General features: G+C 35.8%; 1 protein-coding gene across 2 annotated transcripts in view; it reads right to left on the reverse strand.

Annotated features, from left to right (window-relative positions):
• The window catches only part of Pten (phosphatase and tensin-like protein), a 43,369-nt gene extending 19,743 nt beyond the window's left edge, over positions 1–23,626 (reverse strand). Inside the window, exons 1-3 of one of the 2 annotated variants that reach the window (XM_075295425.1) lie at positions 22,892–23,626; positions 19,551–19,780; positions 19,310–19,479 (exon numbers count right to left, since the gene is read on the reverse strand). In XM_075295425.1, the coding sequence (XP_075151540.1) occupies positions 19,310–19,479; positions 19,551–19,650 (270 nt within the window). In that variant the 5' untranslated portion in view covers positions 19,651–19,780; positions 22,892–23,626. The remainder of the gene's footprint in view (positions 1–19,309; positions 19,480–19,550; positions 19,781–22,891) is intronic. The other variant, XM_075295424.1, reaches the window with a different exon arrangement.
• Positions 23,627–24,202: the final 576 nt, after the last annotated feature.

Here is a 24,202-nt window from a genome sequence, read left to right on the forward strand (position 1 = left end):
TGGGAGACGTATTTCGGCCACACTAGGACAAGCAAACATACAAAGGTATGTGAACAGAGGCACTCCCCAAGGAGGAGTTATATCACCTCTTCTTTGGAATGTTGCTATAAACAACCTTCTGGTTTCCCTAGAAAAAGAAAGGACATCATCTGCGTGTCACCAAAGTGGTGGCATACGCAGATGATGTGGAGCTAGCAGTCAGGGGAAAATTCCCATCCACAATCAGAGATATTATACAGAGAGCCCTCCGGATGACTGACAAATGGGCGAAAGGGAATGGTCTTGGGGTAAATCCTGCAAAGACACAACAAGTCATGTACTGCAAAGATCGCAAAACTCCCACGGTTAAGCCAATATCCTTAGGGGGTATTGAAATTCCCTTTGGCGAGTGTGCAAAATATCTTGGCGTTTTTTGGACAGGAAGCCAAACTTTAAGCTTAATATTGAAGGAAGGGCGAGGAAAGCAACGGTAGCTTTATACTCGTGTAAAAAGGCAATAGGAAAAAAAGAGGGGACTAAAACCGAAAGTTGTGCATTGGCTATACACGGCGGTGGTTAGACCTATAATGCTATATGGTGTTGTCTGGTGGCCGGCACTTCAGCAGCCGACAAGTTTAGATAAAGTTCATCGTATGGCTTGCTTGTGTATATCAGGCGCATTCAGTAGGACAGGAACAGATTCCCTTAATGTCATGCTGCATCTATTGCCTTTAGACATTTTGGCCAAACAGTCAGCTGCAACAACGGCTGTGCGGTTGCGCGAGCTATCGCTGTGGTCGGAAAAAAAGGTACGGCCACAGTTTGGTCCTCAAAATAATTCCAGATGTGCCAAACGTAGTGGATTAAACTTTGGCGAAACCACTTTTCTACAAAAAGTTTGAAATTCTAATTCCCAACAGTGAGGCATGGTGTACACAGACCCCAGGGAATAAATGTTATATAGATTTCTACACTGATAGCTCCAAATTTTATGGGCAAGTGGGTTTCGGAGTATATTCTAAAGACCTGGAACTTTGAATAGCGAAACGATTACCGAATCACTGTAGTGCTTTTAGGCAGAAATACTGGCAATAAGAGAGGTGGCGAATTGGCTGAGAAGTAATGTTCCAACAAATGTTGGCATTAACCCTTTCACTACCGATGTCCACTTAGAAGGACATTCGAAAAAGGCGCCAAATTCTATTTTCCCACTTAGTATTGATTTATTTCTCGATGTTATTTTAAAGTAGAGGCTTTAATCTAAATAAGCTATAAATATTTTCCATATTGGTGAGCACTAAAATACAATTTTATAAACTTCTTTAACAATAAACGAAAAATACGAAAATTTGAGACTATTTTTCTACTGTATGTTTCTTGTAAATGGACATTTGTATAAAAACTATAGCTGATACTTTTACGGGTTCTTTTTTGTATTTTTTCTCACAGTTTGAAAGATATTATAGGCCAAATAGCGGTTATTTTCGTAAGGCCATTTGGTCACAATTCAAGAATCAAGATTTCAGAACAATCTCATATAGCTCTTGAAGTAATTGAGGTAGGTTATCAAAATGACGATTTTTGTTCTACATGCTGTTAGTACAAGTAAAAACAGAAGAAAAATTAAAGGTTTTAATATTAGGTTTATTTCGGTAGTGAAAGGGCTAATATATAGTCAAAGGGTTAATATATAAGGGTTAATATATACAGAAAATACCACGATAAAATCACGACAATCTGTATGACAAGCATTTTATCATGGGGGATCTCTTTCATAAGCTAAAAGCAAAATGCCTTCACCAAACTCAAAAAAAAAAAAACACATTTTGTCTTAAAAAACTCAGACAGTCAACCTGCAATAAAATCCTTGGATTCTGTGTTCCTTAACTCGAAAACGGCCATCGACTGCCACAAATCTCTCAACTGAGCAGTACAATATTCACCTAATATGGGTGCCTGGCCATAGTAACATACCGGGGAACTGCGAAACGGATGAGTTAGCAAGGCTAGGAACTACCTTACATATTCCAGGGGAACCAGAATCTGTTGGTAGGCTATTATGATGGCAAATGTTCAATAGGAGAATTGCAAGGGTTGTAACGACACCACGCAAATACGGCCCCATTTAAACTTAAACCTCACACTAGATATGCTAGTGTTCTCAAGACGTCAGATTTCACTCCTGACATATGCTATAACGGGTCGCTGCTTGATAGGCGATTTTGCAAAAACTTTTGGCGCGAAGTATAATGACTACTGTATGAGCTGTCATGATGCGGAGGAAAAGGAATCAATTAAACACCTCTTGTGTGAGTGTCCTGCATTTTGTGTAAGGCGTAAGCAAATTTTAGGGGCATATATTGTTTTTGGAACAATGTGGTTGATTCAACAGAAGGAAATAATCGAGAAGGTTCAGCGGTTAAAACTAGAAGTGCCATATGTAATAGGTAATTTTAGTTAATGTGGTATCACAATGGACTGAATAGTCTAAGTTCGCCTGAAAAGTTTAATAATTTCTGCAACATTGTATTACAGAAGAAGGTGCTAAAAACTAAAAAATCTCGTGGAAGTGAGAGAGATGTGAGTGAATATGCATTAAGGATGATTTTTTATTGGATCAACAATGTGGCATCACAAAGGACTGAATAGTCTACGTGAGCCTGATACGTTAGGCTGCCACCTAAACTTGCATCAACATAATATGGAAATACATTAGTTCTTAGCATACATTCTATTGTTTTCCGTAAAAGTTTCACCTACATTCAATTTATTGTCAATTACATTTGCAAAAAATACGTCCATTAAAACGATACAAATACAGCACGACATAAAACACATATTTAATAATTGCAAAAATAATTAACTTAAACTAATATCACAGTAAAACTTATGTTGCTATCACAGATGGTGACCGACTAAACTATAATAATACAATGCTGTAGTTGGCGTTGTTGGCATTGTCATTATCTTATTTTCTGTTTATTGCACTTGTTTTTTTTTTTTATTATTTTTATTTTATTTATTTTATTTTATTTAGGGAGTTACACATACAACAAAATTTTAAAAATTTTTTCAATTAAAGTATGTGTCTATCATTGCAAGGTATGAAGTTAATTCTTATCATAATTACATATTAAAATATTATAGAAAAATGTAAGAAAACGAAAGCAATTAAACTAAATACAATTAAAATTGGTATTAGCATTGAAATATTTTAAGTAGGTTAATGAACATATAAAAATAAGAACAAAAATTACTTTACTAAAATAAAATATAGAATATAAAAAAGTTAAAAGTATTGAAATAGAACAAAGTTAAGAAAATTATTGCAAATTCTTAAAATGATTGAAAAGTGATTTCTTAAATTTGTTTGCGTTGCCAAAGGATTGAAGGTTTGTTGGTAACGAGTTCCAAAGAAAGACAGAATGTAGCATAAATTGTCGCTCGCTCACTTGAAGTCGATGTCGATCTGGTATAAGCAGTACACCTCTGTTAGACCGCCCGAAACGTATCTTGTCATATAAGTATTCAGGTTGTTTCAAGTATATTATCTTGTGAAGGAAAAGAAGGGTTCGTACCTTTAACAAGTCCAATAACGGGAAGCCATATAAGGAGTTAATGAAAGAAGAACAACTGTCGTATCTTTTTAAGCCAAATACGTAGCGAATTATAGCTTTGTATACGGATTCCAAGCGCTGTTTACTTTTAGCATCACATTTGCCGAACAACTCACAGCCGTACAGAAGGATAGGTAACAAGTATCCGAAGCAAAATCCGAATGTGTATAGGCGTAAATGATTGAGAATGGTATAGTGTACGCAACATTCCAAATACTTTTCCAGCAGCAGATGATATATGATCACTCCAAGAGAGGTTATTGTTGAAGATTATACCCAGGTTTTTGGAACGGTTGACTACTTCAATTGCTAGTCCCCTTAGTAATACTGGGTTATAATTTGTAATGTTGCGACGTTTGTTTGTAATTATCATACATTTCGATTTATCCGGGTTGAGAGTCAATGATTTACAGGCAGCCCAGATGCAAACTCTTTCCAAGTCTTCATTAATACGAGACACCCCATCCGCCAAGGAGTCGCGTTTTTTGTTGTATACGTAAAGCCACCGTGGTGCAATGGTTAGCATGCCCGCCTTGCATACACAGGGTCGTGGGCTCAAACCCAGTTTCGACCAAACACCAAAAAGTTTTTCAGCGGTGGATTATCCCAACTCAGTAATGCTGGTGACATTTCTGAGGGTTTCAAAGCTTCTCTAAGTGGTTTCACTGCTATGTGGAAAGCCGTTCGGACTCGGCTATAAAAAGGAGGTCCCTTGTCATTGCGCTCACCACTGTGGTATCACAATGGACTGAATAGTCTAAATGAGCCTGACATATCGGGCTGTCACTATACCTAACCTAACCTAAGCTATCTAAAGTATATCTCTTATTCTCTCTTCGCTCTTTGCCCAAAATGTTTACGGTTTGTAGATCTGCATTATGTTTATGTAGTTCTGAGCCAATTCAGTTGTTATCTCTTCTTTCATTATATCTATTTCGTGATCTGCAATTAGTGTGGCTAAGCTGCGCTTTGTTGTGCGAATATAACATTTACTGCATTTCTCTGTAGAGTTTCCAGTACATGTTATTTCATACACCACATTGCTTTGCTCAGTTTTTTCTATTTTGGTTTTTGTTTGTGTGAATAGAGAGGCTATTGTTTTGTTTGTTTTGAGTGCTAAGCTTACTTTTGCAATTTTTTTTTGATACTATATAAAAGATCCGTGTTACCCCCGCGACACATTTGGTACCTTTTTCAACCTTTTTTAAATTCATAAGTTAAAATGTGAATGCTAGTCCAATTGGAACTCTTCTCTCAAATCAAATAGATAATTGTATTTTTGAATGCTTAGAGCCTGTGGAGGATGATTGTATATGCAGAAAATGTAACAGTGATAAATACGTCTTAATACGAATGAGACAGATCCTACTTCATGCATTGCTAGACATGAGCACCAGCTGCTGAATCAGTCTTGTCTTGAATGTCCATAGTTCCTTTCAATTCTCAATTTCAAGATATCGATACGACTGTGGTACCAAGCTTCATGAAATTCGGTATTACAAAGGTTTTGGGAAAAAAGAATTAAACAGTAATTCATTTTTCAAACACTATACCCGAGAGTACATTGTCTGTCTTGAGCAATTTATCAATTACAACATTATTACAGAAAATACTACGATAAAATCACGACAATCTGTATGACAACCATTTTATCATGGGGGATCTCTTTCATAAGCTAAAAGCAAAATGCCTTCACCAAACTCAAAAAAGCACATATTGTCTTAAAAAAAGTACCTTTTCGAAACTAATTCAGTACAGTTTCAAGAAAGCTATTTATCATCTCTGGGTTGTATTACAACGTTGTTTTCGGGAAAACAACACTCGTACTAACAAGAACTGACAGTGATCGGTTGCGTTTAATATTGGTGGTTCAAAGTCATTTTACCAATTGATTCTCTCCATATTTAGATAAAGTTCCCGTAACCAAGTACCCCTAATTGTCTTAATTACGGAAATATGGCTTTTCTCAAGCTTTTTTTTTAATAATACCCCACAAATGATTATGTTTACTAATTCAGTAGGGATGGTTTTGGGTATGACGTAGTCTACCCATTTTTGTATGTATATTTGAATTACAGAAATTCTAAAACTATCAAATAGTTGTTTTTTGCTGACAAGGCAGTTTAAACTACAATCTTTTTTTCGTAGACAACGTTAACAATGCGATTATTGTGAATAAAATACAGAATGCAATTAAAGGTCAAATAAATACAAAATATGTCAGTGATGGAGTTAGTATTCGCTAAAAACCAGTGGATGACCGAAGTTTTGACTTACAGGTACAGAGTGGAAAACTTTTAGGAGGCTCAAGTTTGGATTTATTTTTATCATTTGAGAAACCAGAACAAACTGCTTCAAACGCTGATGCCGTAAAACTACGAAGAATTCCATCACTGACTTGGTGGACGATAATCACTTGGAATACAGCAAGAATAAAACTGTAGCAAAGCAAATGTGGAATGCCTGGCACAAACATGGCAAAGCAATATATGTTGAGATTGTATAGACTTCGTTATGAAATGGCTACATGAAGCGTCAGTTTACAAAGTTTGATGAGTGTGTGCGTGAGCTGGTGGCGGCTGGAGGAAAGTTGGGCAACAATGAAATAATCTATTATTTGTTAAATCATTCCCCGATGATTTTGAGCCATTAATAATTGTCATTGTAAATTTATGCAAAATCAAGACTGCTTAACGAAGAAATGTCCCATATAAAAATCTTCAGTATGCGAAAGTAACAGCAGAAGAAGCCTTTCATGTTGGATCAAGTGCAGAAAAAAGGGGGACAAGGGCTTCGACAATTCCCAGAACAAAAGAGAAAAGAACATTCAAAATAGTGGTGGAAAAGGTAAATGCGATAAATCTTCAGCAGTGGCATTGGTGATGGGTAATGTGGACAAGACGGTTAATTGGAATTTAGATTCTGACTTAACTTTTGTTGGTGGCGATCGTGTGGATATCATTTAGAGTTGGGAATTATAGTTCCTTTAAGTAATCGCTCGTTTTAGTTCCGTTCCGCAATAGGAACTAGTTCCTTTTGCTAGTTCCTTTTTAAATCTCGTTCCCCATGTCAGTGCCGATCATTTTCTTCTCAGAGTTTGGTACAATACGTTTTTATAAAGAAAGAAAATACAAACATATCTGGCAATCATTTCACTGAAATTCCCAATAGGTTATAGGTTATGAGAGCATAGAATTACGTCTCAAAAAAAAGGAACTGTAGAATTAAAAGATCGAAAGAGTTGGAACTAGTTCCTATAGTTCCTTAAAGTGGTTAGTTCCAATGAACTAGTTCCATCCGGAACTATTAAGTGTTTTTTTGTTTATTGTGTATTTCCCTTTGATTCGAAATAGTAAAATAAATTATATTTTTAGGTTTTCAAATACGCACAATAGAAAAAATTCAATAATTATTAAAAAAAAATATTTTTTTATTACATCTGGTTATTATTTAATTGAAAGTTATGAATTCTGGAAACAAAAAATTATATTGCAAGTACTCATTTATTTCGAATTTCATGTAATCGCTGAACAACATGCGACAACACACCCAGCTCGATCGGTTGCTCAAGCGAGACTGAAATGTGTTTTCAAAATACAAATTCATTTCGTCGTGTGTAAAAAACCTGTTTTGAGACTTAACTGAGCGAGAGAATATTTGGGTGAGCAAGAGCAAAACGCCGCGTAGTCTCTTTGCCCATCGCTGGTCTAGAGAAAGCAGTCTGAATTGCTTACGCGCACTCATGACGGAAAAATCTTATTCACGCACACTCAGTCACTATTAGAAATGTAGTGACTTACGAAAAATATCGTGATTCAAGAAAAATGAATAATTTTATGAGTAATTTATCTGAGTGGTTGTGATCAACCAATTACCGTACCATTCCGTGACAAACATAACGCTTCTGGACCACCTTGTAAGAATAGTGAATGATGAAGGCTTCCACTGGCAAAAAGTTCTAAGACGGCAGACAATTGTAAAGCGATAGAATTGACCTTGACATGCCACCAAAAATTATTTTCCATTTGAATGCCTCCTTCGTCAGCCGAAATCGTCCATTGAGCCTGCAAAAAGGTGACTTTCTAACAGTGCACACCATTTCAAACCCATATACTTACACCAATAACAATGTGCACTTTTATTCCTTATCTGTCGACGAATTATTTTATATTCATCTCATCCTCCAATTAGGAAGGAATTCGGAGGAATGTAAATAGAGATATGTGTCCATAATATAAAATGCAATAAAATTTACTTTTTACTTTGAAATCTTCAAAAACTTGTGTTTTTCTACATTCTATTTTGTGCCGCTAACTTAATTTTGTCATTTCATTTTGTTCTGCTTCGTTTTTTGCTGTTGGCAATGCTAGAGAAATTGCATCAAATTTCGATCGAATGGCGTAATCCAAACTTTTAATCGTATCGACAATTTTTTCGATACGATTATGAATTCGATATCGAATGCCGTGATTAGCTCCCTGGCTGAAAACATGAGGATGACGAAAATCGAGAGCGTTACTAAACTAGGTAACAAAGCACTAAAATTGTAAATGAATTCAACTCGTAAGCGTTTTATGTTTGTAAACGGGATTATTTTCGTGAATATATTTTTCCGAAATGCGTTACTCACGAACACTCACGAAGATATTATTTTCATGACTCACGCTCACGCACGAAATTCAGTTGGCTAATCACGCACACACTCACACCGTGAAAAAAATCACGAAAATTTTCGTGAATCACGACAATTTTGTGCCATGTGCACACCTCTACCATAGACAAGCAACTTCAAGTATTTTGGAGAGATTTCACACAGAATGTGTGTCGGCCAATAAAATTTCAAGAAAAATCGTCACTTTTTCCGAAAAATCGTTGTTGAAAATAGTCAACAAATCGGCAATGTAAATAATATTTAAAATTAAAAACGTTTGTTTACAAAACAAAAGTTTTATTTTCAACCGATCGATTCAGCAGCACCTTCTGAGTCGATCTAGCTCTTGGTGTCCGTCAGTTCGTCTACCCATGAATTTGTTGTTCGCAGGATTCCGGTCGCAATTATTAACAGGTTTTGATGAAATTTCGTCCAAGACGTGTTTTGGCATAGGGTCGAACGCTATTATAATCGGATCAAATGTAGATATAGGCCCATATAATAGGTATCGCCCGATTTCGACAAATAGGACGCTTGTTTACTAATCGATCGTAACCACAAGTATTGTGGTATCACAATGGTAAGTGAATCTGAAATAGCGGACTGCCAATATACCTTACATAAACTAACAGATCGTCTTCAATTTTAACCCAAATAATTTTTTAAGCACCCTTAAAGTACGTAAAATTTCATCGAAAATTTATGTATAACACCTTTTTATTAAAAGTTGGCACAATGTCATATTCTCTAATAGCAACGAAACATGCAAATTGTTATTCCAATTGGTGCAGATTTAGATATAGCTCCCATCTAAAGGGTGATTCTTTTGAGGTTAGGATTTTCATGCATTAGTATTTGACAGATCACGTGGGATTTCAGACATGGTGTCAAAGAGAAAGATGCTCAGTATGCTTTGACATTTCATCATGAATAGACTTACTAACGAGCCACAACGTCGAATTTTCAGTGAATGGGCCCTAGAAAAGTTGGCAGAAAATCCGCTTTTTTATCGACAAATTTTGTTCAGCGATGAGGCTCATTTCTGGTTGAATGGCTACGTAAATAAGCAAAATTGCCGCATTTGGAGTGAAGAGCAACCAGAAGCCGTTCAAGAACTGCCCATGCATCCCGAAAAATGCACTGTTTGGTGTGGTTTGTACGCTGGTGGAATCATTGGACCGTATTTTTTCAAAGATGCTGTTGGACGCAACGTTACGGTGAATGGCGATCGCTATCGTTCGATGTTAACAAACTTTTTGTTGCCAAAAATGGAAGAACTGAACTTGGTTGACATGTGGTTTCAACAAGATGGCGCTACATGCCACACAGCTCGCGATTCTATGGCCATTTTGAGGGAAAACTTCGGAGAACAATTCATCTCAAGAAATGGACCGGTAAGTTGGCCACCAAGATCATGCGATTTGACGCCTTTAGACTATTTTTTGTGGGGCTACGTCAAGTCTAAAGTCTACAGAAATAAGCCAGCAACTATTCCAGCTTTGGAAGACAACATTTCCGAAGAAATTCGGGCTATTCCGGCCGAAATGCTCGAAAAAGTTGCCCAAAATTGGACTTTCCGAATGGACCACCTAAGACGCAGCCGCGGTCAACATTTAAATGAAATTATCTTCAAAAAGTAAATGTCATGGACCAATCTAACGTTTCAAATAAAGAACCGATGAGATTTTGCAAATTTTATGCGTTTTTTTTTTAAAAAAAGTTATCAAGCTCTTAACAAATCACCCTTTATATGAATCGTGGGGTTGTTGACAATTGAATATTTGAATTTGAATACAAGCATCAACCATATTGTACGGAATTTAGATTTATCTCCCAAACATATTTAGTAATACATCTCAAATGCTAAGGTTTACTAATTCTGTAGGGGCGGTATAGGTTAGGTTAGGTTAAAGTGGCAGCCCGATTAAGATTCAGGCTCACTTAGACTATTCAGTCCATTGTGATACCACATTAACTAAAAGTACCTATTACATATGGGCACTTCTAGTTTTAACCGCTGAACCTTCTTGATTATTTTTCTTTGTTGAACCAACCAGATTGTTTCAAAAATATTAGCAGACTGCTTAAGTTAACGTTTTCCAGATCCGCCAGTAATCTGAAGCTATATGCTCCTAAAAGTTGCTTGCGCTTTACACAAAATGCAGGACACTCACACAAGAGGTGTTTAATTGATTCTTTTTCCTCCGCATCATGACAGCTGATACAATAGTCATTATACTTCGCGCCAATAGTTTTTGCAAAATCTCCTATCAGGCAGCGACCCGTTATAGCAAATATCAGGAGTGATATCTGACGTCTCGAGAACATTAGCATATCTAGTGTGCGGTTTAAGTTGAAATGGGGCCATATTTGCTTGGTGTCGTTACAACCCTTGCAATTCTCCCATCGAACATTTGCCATCATAACAGCCTTCTCACGCAGCATGAGCTTGCAGGTAGCTAGGGGCATACCAACAAATTCCAGTTCCCCTGGAATATGTAAGGTAGTCCCTAGCCTTGCCAACTCATCCGCTTCGCAGTTCCCCGGTATGTTCCTATGGCCAGGCACCCATATTAGGTGAATATTGTACTGCTCAGCCATCTCATTGAGAGATTTGCGGCAGTCGATGGCCGTTTTCGAGTTGAGGAACACAGAGTCCAAGGATTTTATTGCAGGTTGACTGTCTGAGTATATATTAATGCCCACATTTTTTGGAACATTACTTCTCAGCCAATTCGCCACCTCTCTTATTGCTAATATTTCAGCCTGAAAAACACTACAGTGATTAGGTAATCTTTTCGCTATTCGAAGTTCCAGATCATTAGAATATACTCCGAACCCCACTTGTCCATCCAATTTGGAGCCATCAGTGTAGAAATCTATATATTCTTTATTCCCCGGGGTCTGTGTGCACCACGCCTCACTGTTGGGGATTAGAGTCTCAAACTTTTTGTCGAAAAGTGGACTCGCCAAAGTGTAATCCACTACGTTAGGCACATCTGGCATTATTTTGAGGACAGTACTGTGACCGTAACCTTTTTCCGACCACAGCGATAGTTCGCACAACCGCACAGCCGTTGTTGCTGCTGACTGTTTGGCCAAAATGTCTAAAGGCAATAGATGCAGCATGACATTAAGGGAATTTGTTCCTGTCTTGCTGAATGCGCCTGAAATACACAAACACGCCATACGCTGAACTTTATCTAAACAAGTCGGTTTCTGAAGTGCAGGCCACCGGACTACAACACCATATAGCATTATAGGTCTAACCACTGTCGTGTATAGCCAATGCACAATTTTTGGTTTTAGTCCCCTCTTTTTTCCTATTGCCTTTTTGCACGAGTACAAAGCTACAGTTGCCTTTCTCACCCTTTCTTCAATATTAAGCTTAAAGTTCAGCTTCCTGTCCAAAATAACGCCAAGGTATTTTGCACAATCACCAAAGGGAATTTCAATACCCCCTAAGGAAATAGGCCTAACCGTGGGAGTTTTGCGATCTTTGCAGTACATGACTAGTTCCGTCTTTGCAGGATTTACCCCAAGACCATTGTCTTTCGCCCATTTCTCAGTCATCCGGAGGGCCCTCTGAATAATATCTCTGATTGTGGATGGGAATTTTCCCCTGACTGCCAGAGCCACATCATCTGCGTATGCCACCACTTTTATCCTTTCTTTTTCTAGAGTAACCAGAAGGCTATTTATAGCAACATTCCAAAGAAGAGGTGATATAACTCCTCCTTGGGGAGTGCCTCTGTTCACATACCTTTGTATGTTTGCTTGTCCTAGTGTGGCTGAAATACGTCTCTTCATTAGCAGTTCGTCTAACAGCCTGAGTATACATGGATCAACATTCAGAGTTGTCAGTCCATTTAATATCGAGCTCGGATGGACATTATTGAACGCCCCTTCGATGTCTAGAAACGCCACGATTGTGTATTCTTTGACAGATAGTGAGCTTTCAATAAAGCTGACTAGTTCATGTAGTGCGGTCTCAGTAGACCTGCCCTTCGAGTATGCATGCTGTCGTTTCGAGAACAAACTTGAATCGATGCTAGTTCTAAGATAAATATCTATCATCCTCTCCAGAGTCTTAAGTAGGAATGAGGATAAGCTGATTGGTCGGAAATCCTTCGCCCTCGAGTGAGAGGCTTTTCCCGCTTTAGGTATGAAAACGACTTTTGTTTCCCTCCACTTTCCACTGTTTCCCTCCACTTTCCTCCACTTTAGGGGCGGTATAGGGTATGGTATAGTCGGGCCAACCCGACTTTAGTTACTGATTGCAATAGAATCGTTTTTTGTTATAAAAACCAGCAGGCAATATATGCTACTTTTTACAAGATTTTACTGAGAATAAATCTAGTAAAAACTTGAAATTTCTCTATCCGACTGCTGCCAAATGTAGTCCCTCCCCATCTCCTTTTTCTTTTGGGAGTCCTAGGTTAGGTTAAGTATAGTGGAAGCCCGATATTTCGTGGGGCTCCACGGGTCCTAATGAAGTTTTCCGTTGCGAAAATATTTATTATTTCATTATTCGAAATTTAAGGAGACAGAATAAATGTCTAGAAACGTTTTAATTTCTTTTTATATGATAGTTTTGTTTCAGGGTCGATGAATCCATTTCATTGCTGGGAGCAGTCTCCAAAATAGAGCATATTCCTCTGCGTTATATATTTGATCTCCACTAAGACATATTTGCTCGAAAGTTTTGCTTAAAATTCTCGACAGTTGAAAGATAAGTCGATAATGTCTCACCGCATATATTTAAGCATTTTATGCCACTTCAAATTCCTGCAGAAAACTTATCAAGTCACCCAATTTTTCCGTGAAGGTATCATTCTTTGCTTTTGATAATATCGAACCAGCTGTGAAGCGCAAATTGAAGAACGTCCCTCATTTTTTTAGTTTCTAAACAAATTATAAAATAAAGAACAACTGCTGCGATATCAACAAACAAAAATTACTGTCCGATTGTAGAGGAACAATTTTAAAAAGTCTCTGAAAAATTGAACTGTCCGGACTAGTGAATAGAGATAGTTTATACTGTACTTTAATGTCATGCAGAAGCAAGATTTTTATGCAGGCATGCATATTTAAGATATGACCAAAGTACGGAGTACTAATCTGCTGACCAGAAAAAGTATTACAACTTAAAAGAAATCCAAATTGAGGCAACCATAGGCTCCAGGAGTTTGCTCGTAAAAGCAAGAACAATACTTGTTCCATCAGCCATACAAAAGAATATATGGAGAGAGGCAGTGCCGACTGCTGTGTATTTATGGTGTTTGTATCAAGGAACGTGAAATTCAACGAAATGAGCTTTCCAGCAAAGTCCAAAATAGATGCTGGAAGTTTTAACATTGAAGATGACCAAGCGGAGAAAGGTAAATGCGATGAATCTTCATGATTAGCATCAAAAGGAATATGAAAGGGAACACGAAGAAGCGGTCTCATATTTTGATTTAGAACTTTTTAAGGTATGGTTATGCATCCATAAACGACCCATACAAACGATTACCCAACGTTAGCAAAACGTAAACGTTTCGTAAGGTTCAGAAAAAAACAAAAATTTACGTCTCGTTTTCGTATCAGCTGACCAAAAAACAAACGTCATCGATTGAAAGAAGAAAAGTATGATTAGAAAAAAATGAGAAATTAATATTATTCGTGAAATTCATCTTAAGTGTAAAAAAATCAACTTTTTTCTGTCTGTTCTTGATAGTTTGTTGGTACGTTTATTCAATTAGGCTAATCACCAAAAACTCATACGTTGTCGTTATGTTACGGCTACGTTACATTTGTAGACGCATAACCAGGCCTTAAAGCCTAAAATTTGCCATAGATCGCTAAACTTGTAATCAAACTATCAAACAGAGCTGGGAAAAGGACTGGAGTTTTTATATTTAAATATTATTTTTAAATGTCAATTTCTCATCGTCCATTATAACCAAAAACAACACATATTTTTCTATTAACATATTTTTTTCGCGCCAAGCTCCTTTTTCTTCATCTTTCAGACGTAAATTGTTGTTTTTTCTGAATCTTATTATACACAGAAAAACATTTCACGAAAATTTTTCCAATTAAAGTCTTAATTGAGTTTTAAAAAATATTCAATTAAAAATTTAATTGAATCAACAAATGTTTTAATTGAAATAAAAATCAATCACACAAATTAATAGTATCAATTAATTTTTTAATTGGATCAATTAATTTTTTAATTGACTGTCAATTAATTTTTAATTGACACTATCATTTCTGTGATTGAAGACATTTCAATTAAAAAATTAATTGGATCAATTAATTTCGTGATTGAATCAGAATTTTTTTTTGTTGTGTGTACGTTTACGTTTGCTAACGTTGGGTAATCGGTTGTATGGGATGTCGTATATCAAAAATAAACAGCTTCCACGCAACGGTACGCTTACGAGCCGTTTTTGGATCCATAACCAAGTCCTTAGACATCATGAGAGCAGGCCACCCGACAAGCTAACATAAAATAATTATTATTGATTAAATAAATCTGTCCAAAGTAAATTTTCCTGCTGAACTAGCCTCACCAGTTACAAAACTGTCGAGGATACGAACGGTACTAGCAATGGCAATTAATAAATGCTACAAAATCTGTCGAATGGATGTTAAGACAGCATTTCGCAATGAAGACGAGGCCCTCACGGTCGGAAGGGGCGGGAAAGTGGGCGATGGGACCGTAAAAAAAAAGAGTTAAAGAGGCATTTTCCGTCTAATCTTCTGAAGTTTAAATTGTTTCCTTATTTATGTTCATAAATAGATTGCCGATATCAATTAATTGTTGTTGTTGTTGATTGGCGTACAAATGTTTCTGAGAAAGAGAGAGCGAATGAAGTAAAGACGACCGAAAGTGTTGACGAAAAATCAGATAAAATGTCATACAGTGTAAAAATATTTTCCATTTATTCTAAACACACTTCTCAAAGAACTGTAGGAGACGATGGGAAATGCATAAACTCTTATATTCAAATAAAATTTATAGCACAATCTTGTTTGGGAGAAAATGTTGCCAAACATATTATATTGTTTGGGTAGACATCATATTGTTATCTTCCAAATTTGTAGGTTTTTTTTTAATTTTCGGCCAAAATTTGATTTTCAATTCAGCTTACCCAAAAGTACTATAGATTTTCCGAAAAAGCTTATTTTTTAAAACTGTTTTAGGATGTTTTAAATACAACAAAATTGATTTCGTAGAATTCGGTCAACATTGTAAGACGTAAGACTCTTTCTGGTTGCATCTTAAAAGATACATTGCGCTTTTAAGGGTTAAATCAAAAGTGCTCTCTATTTGTATAATTTTGCCCAGAGTTTGAAACAACTCCGTAGCTCTAGCCTCAGCACTTTTTTTTCTCACTCAATTTATTTTTTTATATTTTAAGTCTTATTTACGTTTGATATTTATTTTTTAAGAGCGCGTAGATGCGAATAATATTACGTTCACCCACCCTATGTCCCAAATCTCCCCATTTCAAGACGTAAAATACACAAATTTTGTTTCTTATGTACGTTTTTTATAGGCAATTACTATTCACGAGAAAAAATCATATATTGTTTTTAATGACTTTCTTATATGCGTAATTTTCTTATATGAGGTGTGCTTATATCCGTTACCTACTGTATATTATAATTTCTGAAGAATGAATTGCCTATGCAATGAAGCAATTATAGGGTGATTGCAGCAAATGTGGTATACCCATTTATTTTTCGATAGCCAAATTTTCTGTTTTTATCCGACGAGGCTAAGATTTTACCACATTTATTTTAGTAGTGATAGCCATCCACGCAACTATGAGCGAAAAATAAGAAACCCATAATTTCGGATATATTTGCGAATTTATTAAAAAAACACATTAAGCACGAATTCATAAATTGTGCAGGTAATGTGGTACACCATAATTTAGATTTTTTTTTAAATAAATAAATGCAATATATGTATCGCAATTGCATACATTTTATGCTTATTTACTACTCGTAAGTTATTTACATCTGAAAAATAATAAATTGAAAATATACCTTCACACAAAATGAAATGACTAAGAAACACAAAAAAAAACATTCGAACACGGGTAAATGTGAATTCTTTCAACTGGCACAAAGAAAGAGATGCAAAAATCAAACTGATCTTTGATTGCTTCATTCTCTGACAGCCACAATCTATTCAGTTTGGTTTAGTTATTCGCATATTATTAGATAGAGAAAAAAGATACTATACCACATTTGCTGCACTAACCCTACTATAAAAATTGTAGCTATTCTCAATAGTGTGTCTGCTACTAAATCATTTTGAAATGAATCGCTCATTAAATTGATTCAATACACATATGGTGTCGAGCGGAGAAAAAACCCGTGTCAATCTGACAACGATAAAATGGCACCATGCGTTGACCAAACACCAACCAGCGTTCATGATCTGGAAATGTATTTACTACGAATTTGTTTATAATCATTTTCACCGAAATTATTTTACTTTTTTATGGAGTGTGTGTGTAAATATAACCATAACGATATACGGTAGGCGAAACATTTTTCCCGCCACGAGAAATACAATAAGCTTGTCGGCAAAAATTTCCTATTTGTTGTTTCCGAGTGTTTTCGATGTAAATAAAGCATGATTTTTGAATATTTAATATTGGAGTTGAAGAAAAACAGGTGTTGAGAAGATGAGGGAATGTTCACGTGGCCAGGCAACAACAATGCCTAGTGGTGAGTTCAAAATCTGATAAGCGATGGCAACACTATACCATTTTCCGCCAATGAATTAGAGTAGATTTTAATTTTGGCGACACATCGCTAGCCGTCGCGAATTTTGGGCTTCCCATAAGAAATACACGTTAACGAGTGTTCACCTACCGCTATGGTTATATTTACGCGTGATTTTGGCGTGAATCACGTGAGTCGTGAATAAAATATGAAGCAACTCTCGTGAATGTGCGTGAATGGGACTTGTTTTAGTCGTGAGTAATAGTCGGTTCGTGAATGTACGTGAATAAAATTTCTGCAAAATCACGCTCAGGAAAAAAATCAAGATTTAATTCTTACTGGTATGTTAGCTGTCGAACTGTATTTTATTTATGAATTTTGTTTCCCTTGCTCATTCCCACTTTGAAAATGTCGTGAGTCCCGTGAATCGTGCGTGAGCGTGAGTCTGTAAAAGTAGTTCGTGCGTGAGCGTGCGTGATTACTGCTTTTCATTTCGTGAATGTGCGTGAGTGGCTACGACACGTATCGTGCGTGAATAAATATTTGACTTCGTGAAATTTCACTCACGCGCACACCTCTAATTTACACAATATCATTGGGGAAGTCGAACATACACTCATAGAAAAAAGTCTGCTAAAAACAACAGTCGATGTCTGCTGTTATATTTTTGTACTTCAGGGCCAAATGAACAACAAATTATAAAATTTTTAGATTATAAATTTTTCCCCAAAGCATATTTAAGAACCAAAAGTAGTTTTTGGTATATTTTTGCACTGTAATATACTTACAAGGTCCTAAATACGATCAGCAAACATTTTGTTTGCTGTTATGCCTCAATTCGATAAATAATCAGATTTTTGGTCAAATACTATAGATATTCATAAAATATTGTTTTAATTATGTCAGCATAGCTCCTAAGTTGACATTTTTATTTGTTTTAGCCAAAATAAAACACGTTTTAGTGTAATCGAGCTTCAAAAATAGCAGGAAATGTTTGCTATTTCAGCAAACACTGACTGCTGTCCCTTTTTCAGCAGACTTTCTGCTGTTTTAGCAGAGTTTTCTGTTGTCCCTACTAACAAATTTCTTTGGGTGTAGTAAATCTGAGTGAATCTTTTATTTCTGTGGTTAAACAATACGGGGATGTAAAAGTTGGGATAATTGTTCTAAATTTGATACATATCACATTGTGTCTTCGAACTTACAGTGGCAGAACGGATTATATGGAACGGTAGTCGGAATACACAACCAATATCGAATTTCAGGCAAATTGGATAAACATTTTACATTCAGCAAAAATATGTATGGGACCAACCACCAAATATGATTGTTATCGTCCACCTTTTTATGCCCATAAATGTGTAAAAAAATCAAATTTTGTGCATTTAGATGATTTTAAAGAACCAAAAATAATTCCATTCCAGCCCTCAAACATTCTTAAACCCATTTTTAATATTATGCCTTAATTTGCGAAAGTCGGATTTTTATACCCTGTGCACCACAGAATAGAACCCTATTGATTTTGGTAGAAATCGGTTCAGATTTAGCTATAGCTCCCATATATATCTTTCGCCCGATATGGACTTATATGGCCCCAGATGCCCGAGTTTTACCCTAATTTGCTTAAAATTTTGCACAAGAAGAACAATTAGTACCATAGTTAAGTGTGCCAAATTTTACCGCAATTTGGTTGAAATTTTGCACTAGGAGTACAATTAGTAGTGTAGTCAAGTGTGCCAAATTTTATTGAAATCGGTTCAGATTTAGATATAGCTATAGCTCCCATATATATTTTCGCCCGATATGGACTAATATGGTCCCAGAAGCCAGAGTTTTACCCCACTTTGGTTGAAATTTTGCACTAGGAGTACAATTAGAAGTGTAGTCAAGTGTGCCAAATTTTATTGAAATCGGTTGAGATTTAGATATAGCTCCCATATATATCGTTCGCCCGATTTACACTCATATGACCACCGTGGCCAATCTTTTACTCCGATTTAGTTGCAATTTTGCACAGGGAGTAGAATTAGAATTGTAGCTATGCGTGCCAAATTTTATTGAAATCGGTTCACATTTAGATTTTAGGCCCCGCCCGACTTTAGACTTTCCTTACTTGTTTTAAACAAAATTAGGGCTTCTTGTATTCAATATACTTATGTACTAGGTTTTGTTTGTCATTAATATTCCAGAATTAAATTATAATACACGCTTTATAACGATAACTTCATATCGGAATCCTTCGTTTTTATAAAATATATCAAAGGCCTTTTGCAAGTTTTTCAACTTTACATTTTCATCATTGGTTTTAATTTATTATAATTCATATACTTACACCATGAAATTTGTTTATATCATAGCTGCGCTCCAGACAAAGATTATATATTTTATAATGATCCCGATGATTTTCCTCTAGAAATTTATATACATCTTCCAGGCGATTTCGATACATGCTTTCGTACTTCTCAGCAGGATATCCCATCGCTATAATATTATCACAAACATCTGTACAAAAATACCAAAATAAAGTAATTATGAGTACTAAAAAGTAGAAGTATGGGAATGAAATAACTTACAGGCCAAGTCCAAATTGAAACCTTTCTCCTTGTAGCGAATACGCTGTTTGCTGACCACATTTCTCAATACGTTTGTCATGACGGAAAGAGTATTGGCCATCTTCTGCTTAAAATTATAGTGATCGATGCCGGTATTAGAACCGGCCTCGCTAATTGGGCGTTCTTGAACGCTACAGAAGAGAGGGTCTTCGACGTTTTTGTGACCCGTCTTATGGCTTTTCTACCGAAATCTGAAAATATATAATTCGAAAATTGTTAATCCTAATTCGTCATAGATTTATGATAGCTTGATCTATTAAATTCGGTAATGCAATTTTGTTATAAGAGTAATAACCAATTTATGGTATTGAACAATAAAAAATCTCTTATTCCGTTTTTTACAGTCCACGTGCTGACTGTCTCGCACATTCCGACCGCAACGGTGGGTTATAGATCTAATTAGATAACCGTGGAAACGAATGCAACCACACATGTAGGAGTAAACACACAATCATCCTAAGTAAAACTAAAGTTAATATTTATTAAACGATAGAGCGAGCTATGTATTAAAATTGGACCATTGAAAATCAATGACAATTCAATATGTTATAAAAGGCTACTTCCATTAATAATCCTATATATAATACAGCTTGAAAAAGTTGCACGACAATTACAATTGTGTAAATTGTTTAGACAAAGGTCATACACAGCCCTAAGATTCGTTTGAAAATTCTATTCTTAAGTCTGTACGGCCATATGTTCCTCTTTAGAATTTCTGATACAAAGTGGTCTACTTATTTATTCACTAATCAGGAATTCATTTTCGAAATATTCTTAAGATGTGATATACACTGTTTGCTTTCCGTTCATAACCCATAATTCCCATAAAGTATATATTTTTATCGTGTTGAGTCTATCCAGAGTCTAAAACCGCCTAGCAAAGGCTCCATACAAATCACATATTGACCAAACGTTTCGATCTATGACCCACAAAACCTGAATGTGAGTTATTACCTTAGGTGAGAAATACTTGTATGCTATCCATGGAGGAGGGCACATGAGAACCGGTCAGATCGAGATTTCGGTGTTTATATACTTGTTTATATTATTTTCCAATTATTATTTTCTGATTTCAAGGAAATTAGCGTTTCGGTTATAAAGTACATTTCATATAATAAAAACGACTCAGAAAAAAACACTAACCACCTGCAAAGGTAATCAATAACGAATAAAATCAACAATTAGCCTCACATATTTGGAAAACATGTAGTTTAGAATATTTACTGTATATACTGTATCGTTTAAGGAATTATTCAAAACTGGCCTCAAAAAAGTTTTCAATACAGAAGTGCAATGGAACTCAAAAGCCCAAAAATTCGTACGACACCCATTCGAAAGAGAAGCAGTAACTGAAATTCGAATAAATTTTGGTTTTTCTATTTTTTGAAAGACGTTTCGTCTGTCCATTGAATTTGAAAAATTAGTATTTTTAATTTTTTCCATTCACATTTTGTATAGCCTTTTCAAGTATATAATTTCTTCAAATTATATATTTATTTATTGAATCATATAGTAATAGAAATAAACATATACTCATAGCAAGTGCCTCTCGAGAAATAAAAATCCAAAGTTTTTTGGGAATTTAAATCTAAATATTATATACATAGAAGCACATTTTGATATTGGCCCCATATACACCATATCGCTGTTATTCATTAAGAAAAAGAATTAGATTAGCTTCGATTTAAATTGCTTGTCTTACTTCGAACAGCGATCTGAGATGAACAAAATTTCGGCCCCAACGAAATTTTTATCTAAACTTTCTTGTGTTTTTCGCCGATTATTCTACCAAATGGGGCGTAAAGGTCTAAGTTTTTCTTTTAAATACCTTTAAATATGTAGTAAAAAGTTAATTCATTTCACAAATTATATCCCCATCATATCCTTACTAAATAAGCAGCACAATTATTTTTATTTGCGACTGTTACACATGCCCATAGCAGTTAGTATGCAAGGGCATGCCAACCATTGCTCTATTGGTTCATTAAGACTTGCCGCTAGTTTGGACTCTTTATATGAGACCTGTCATCAAGTACAATAAAATTTTGCTATCGTAGAAATTCAAGGATTGATCTGATTTTACCTGTTCAATGTAGGAACATTAATACTTTTTATTAATTGTTGTCGTACTTTTTCTTCTACGTGTGGAATGTTTGTGGGATATTATTGATGAATAACGATTAGCGATTATTGTATAAGGGCTAGGTCCAAAGAGGTCTATTGTGTCTCTGTGTGCAGTACTGTCAGAGTACCAACACCCAGCAAGTTATCCTCAATTGTCCTCTGAGAACGAGGAAATGCATAGTCTTTGATCCTTGCAAACGAATTCAAGACTCTGGTCGCATAATTTTTAATCATGTTTATTATTGTCCCAACCATTGACCAATGTGCAAATTAAGAGATTGTCATATAAGCAATGCCATCCACATCAATGCCATGCAAGAATGTTTCGGAACTTTTGTCAGCTAAGCTAAAGAAAATCTCTGAACTCAAAAATTAAGTTACTAAACAAAAATTAAAAAAAGTAATGGTCTTCATACAACAGTTCACAGTTCATAAGAATAAAAGTATCTTGGACATTTCAATGATGGGCCCAGCATGTAGCCTCGACTGCAGAAGAACAAAAGTAAAGTGCCTAATCCAACATTTCTCATAAGTAAATTGGGGTCTAAAACTAAGACAGGTTTTACATCAACTCTGCTGGTATATAACTATATAAGCGACGTTGGTCCATTTCTTATGGTGCTTACCTCAACTTGTACCAGAGCAAGCCGGTATTGTAGCTAGCTGTAGGGCGGACAATATTTTCAATAAAGACAAAAATTTTAATATTTAATATATCAAAATTGAACATCCGCTTGAATATTCAAGAAAATTCAATAAGCATTGGTTGCTCTTGTAAGACATCCTTACACTTGTCCACAATAAGGAATACACCATACCACTCAGTGTTCAGAGTCGGCTCATTTTTAAAAGCTGTGTGCACATCTTTCAACTCGTTGCACTTTAGATAATCAAAAAATCTTTCTGGTTTAAACAATTGCTAAAAAATTATTTTATGTATTTCTATCCCTGCAGCAGATGTTCTTGGTTTCGGATTTTACAGACTATTCGTCCTCTGCCTCTCAGTTTCAGTTCATATTTCAACCGAGTTCTTTACGTACATTCATATTCGGGTTTTATATGTGCAAGTGCATGCACACATTCAATCCAACAACCAATCAACCAACTCTCTACTATAGAACAAAAAAAAACTATGAGAAATTCTTACCCCAAAACATAGGCAGCAACAACAAAATTACCTGTTCGTCAGATTCCAATCCTTTTTACAATTTAACAAAAAAACAAATTTGGATATCTGCCCTTGATGGTGCGATAAAAATCGGAAGCAAACATTGCTGAAAGCTATTTTTCGGGCAAACAAGACATTTTCTTGTCTCTTTGGTGGTACGACATACGTGAATGAAACCGGACAAAACTTCGGTGTGGTTTAACATGCGTTCCTTGTGTAAAAGGAGCATCCAATTTCTTCTTTATTCTTTGTAAACATATGCAAGACACTGTAGATATTATTCACATGGCTTTTGCGTACTTTCGTGTGTGGCAATTTAATCAATTCACGTTTTCCTTATTAAAACAGACGACAAAATTTGTACATGAACCACGAACATAAGTTTTGACAAGCCTTCTAACTGTACGCTCTGTTTTAGAACGGTGCGAGCTGTCAAAACCGAATTAACCACGGGCCGCCACAAACCGCAAAACCAAAAAACGGAGACCACGGCTGGAAAGCCTAAAAACCCAAAAAATACGGCTCGTGGAAAACCAAAAAAAAAACCACGGACGTCGTCGAATATTGAAATATGAATTTTTCTCTGGACACAAAAATCGAAAGCAGTCGATAATCGATTGTTACATAGACGAATTTGCGTATATAAGGACAAAACGATAGTTATCGGAAACAGGGGTGAAGTAAAAGGCAAAAAATTAACATCAGAAACACGATAAGTATTGTAGCACCTAACGACACTAGTCCCAACGCAGAATTTTATTACCACGTTTAGTCTGATTTCTCCGAAATGCAGGTCTTGTTCTTCTATTTGTAATTAGGACTTTGAAGACTCTTTATTATCACATTAACCACTGCTCGTAAATAAATTATTTTTTTTACGAAAATCCATGTCTCTGCTGTTGTAGCTCGTCTTTTCACAAATGAATCTAGGGATTACAAAAAACGATTTTTATTGTATCGATTTCTTTAGGTGTATTCACATTGGAAAGCTCTATTATTCCAGACGAGTTTATAGTAACGTTCGCAATATACTTTTATTCGTACAATATGTCTAAAGGGGACCTTACACGGTCGGATAAACCTGCGACACGACACGATCCTGCGACAAATCCGCTAGTATAATGATATATTCGCGAATTTCACGAACGCGTTGGAATAAAATCAAACGAACTTTGATATTTTCATGTTGAGACATCCAAATCAGTAGGTATAAGTATTTTTAAATTGCTTCCGAATTACTTCCAACTCGCCAAAATGTGGATAAAGCCTTTGAAACTGTCTTGAAAATAATTGGAGAACACGTTGACAAAGCACTATCCAA

This window comes from Haematobia irritans, chromosome 2, assembly GCF_050003625.1.
Source record: "Haematobia irritans isolate KBUSLIRL chromosome 2, ASM5000362v1, whole genome shotgun sequence".
Classification (NCBI taxonomy): Eukaryota; Metazoa; Arthropoda; class Insecta; order Diptera; family Muscidae; genus Haematobia; species Haematobia irritans.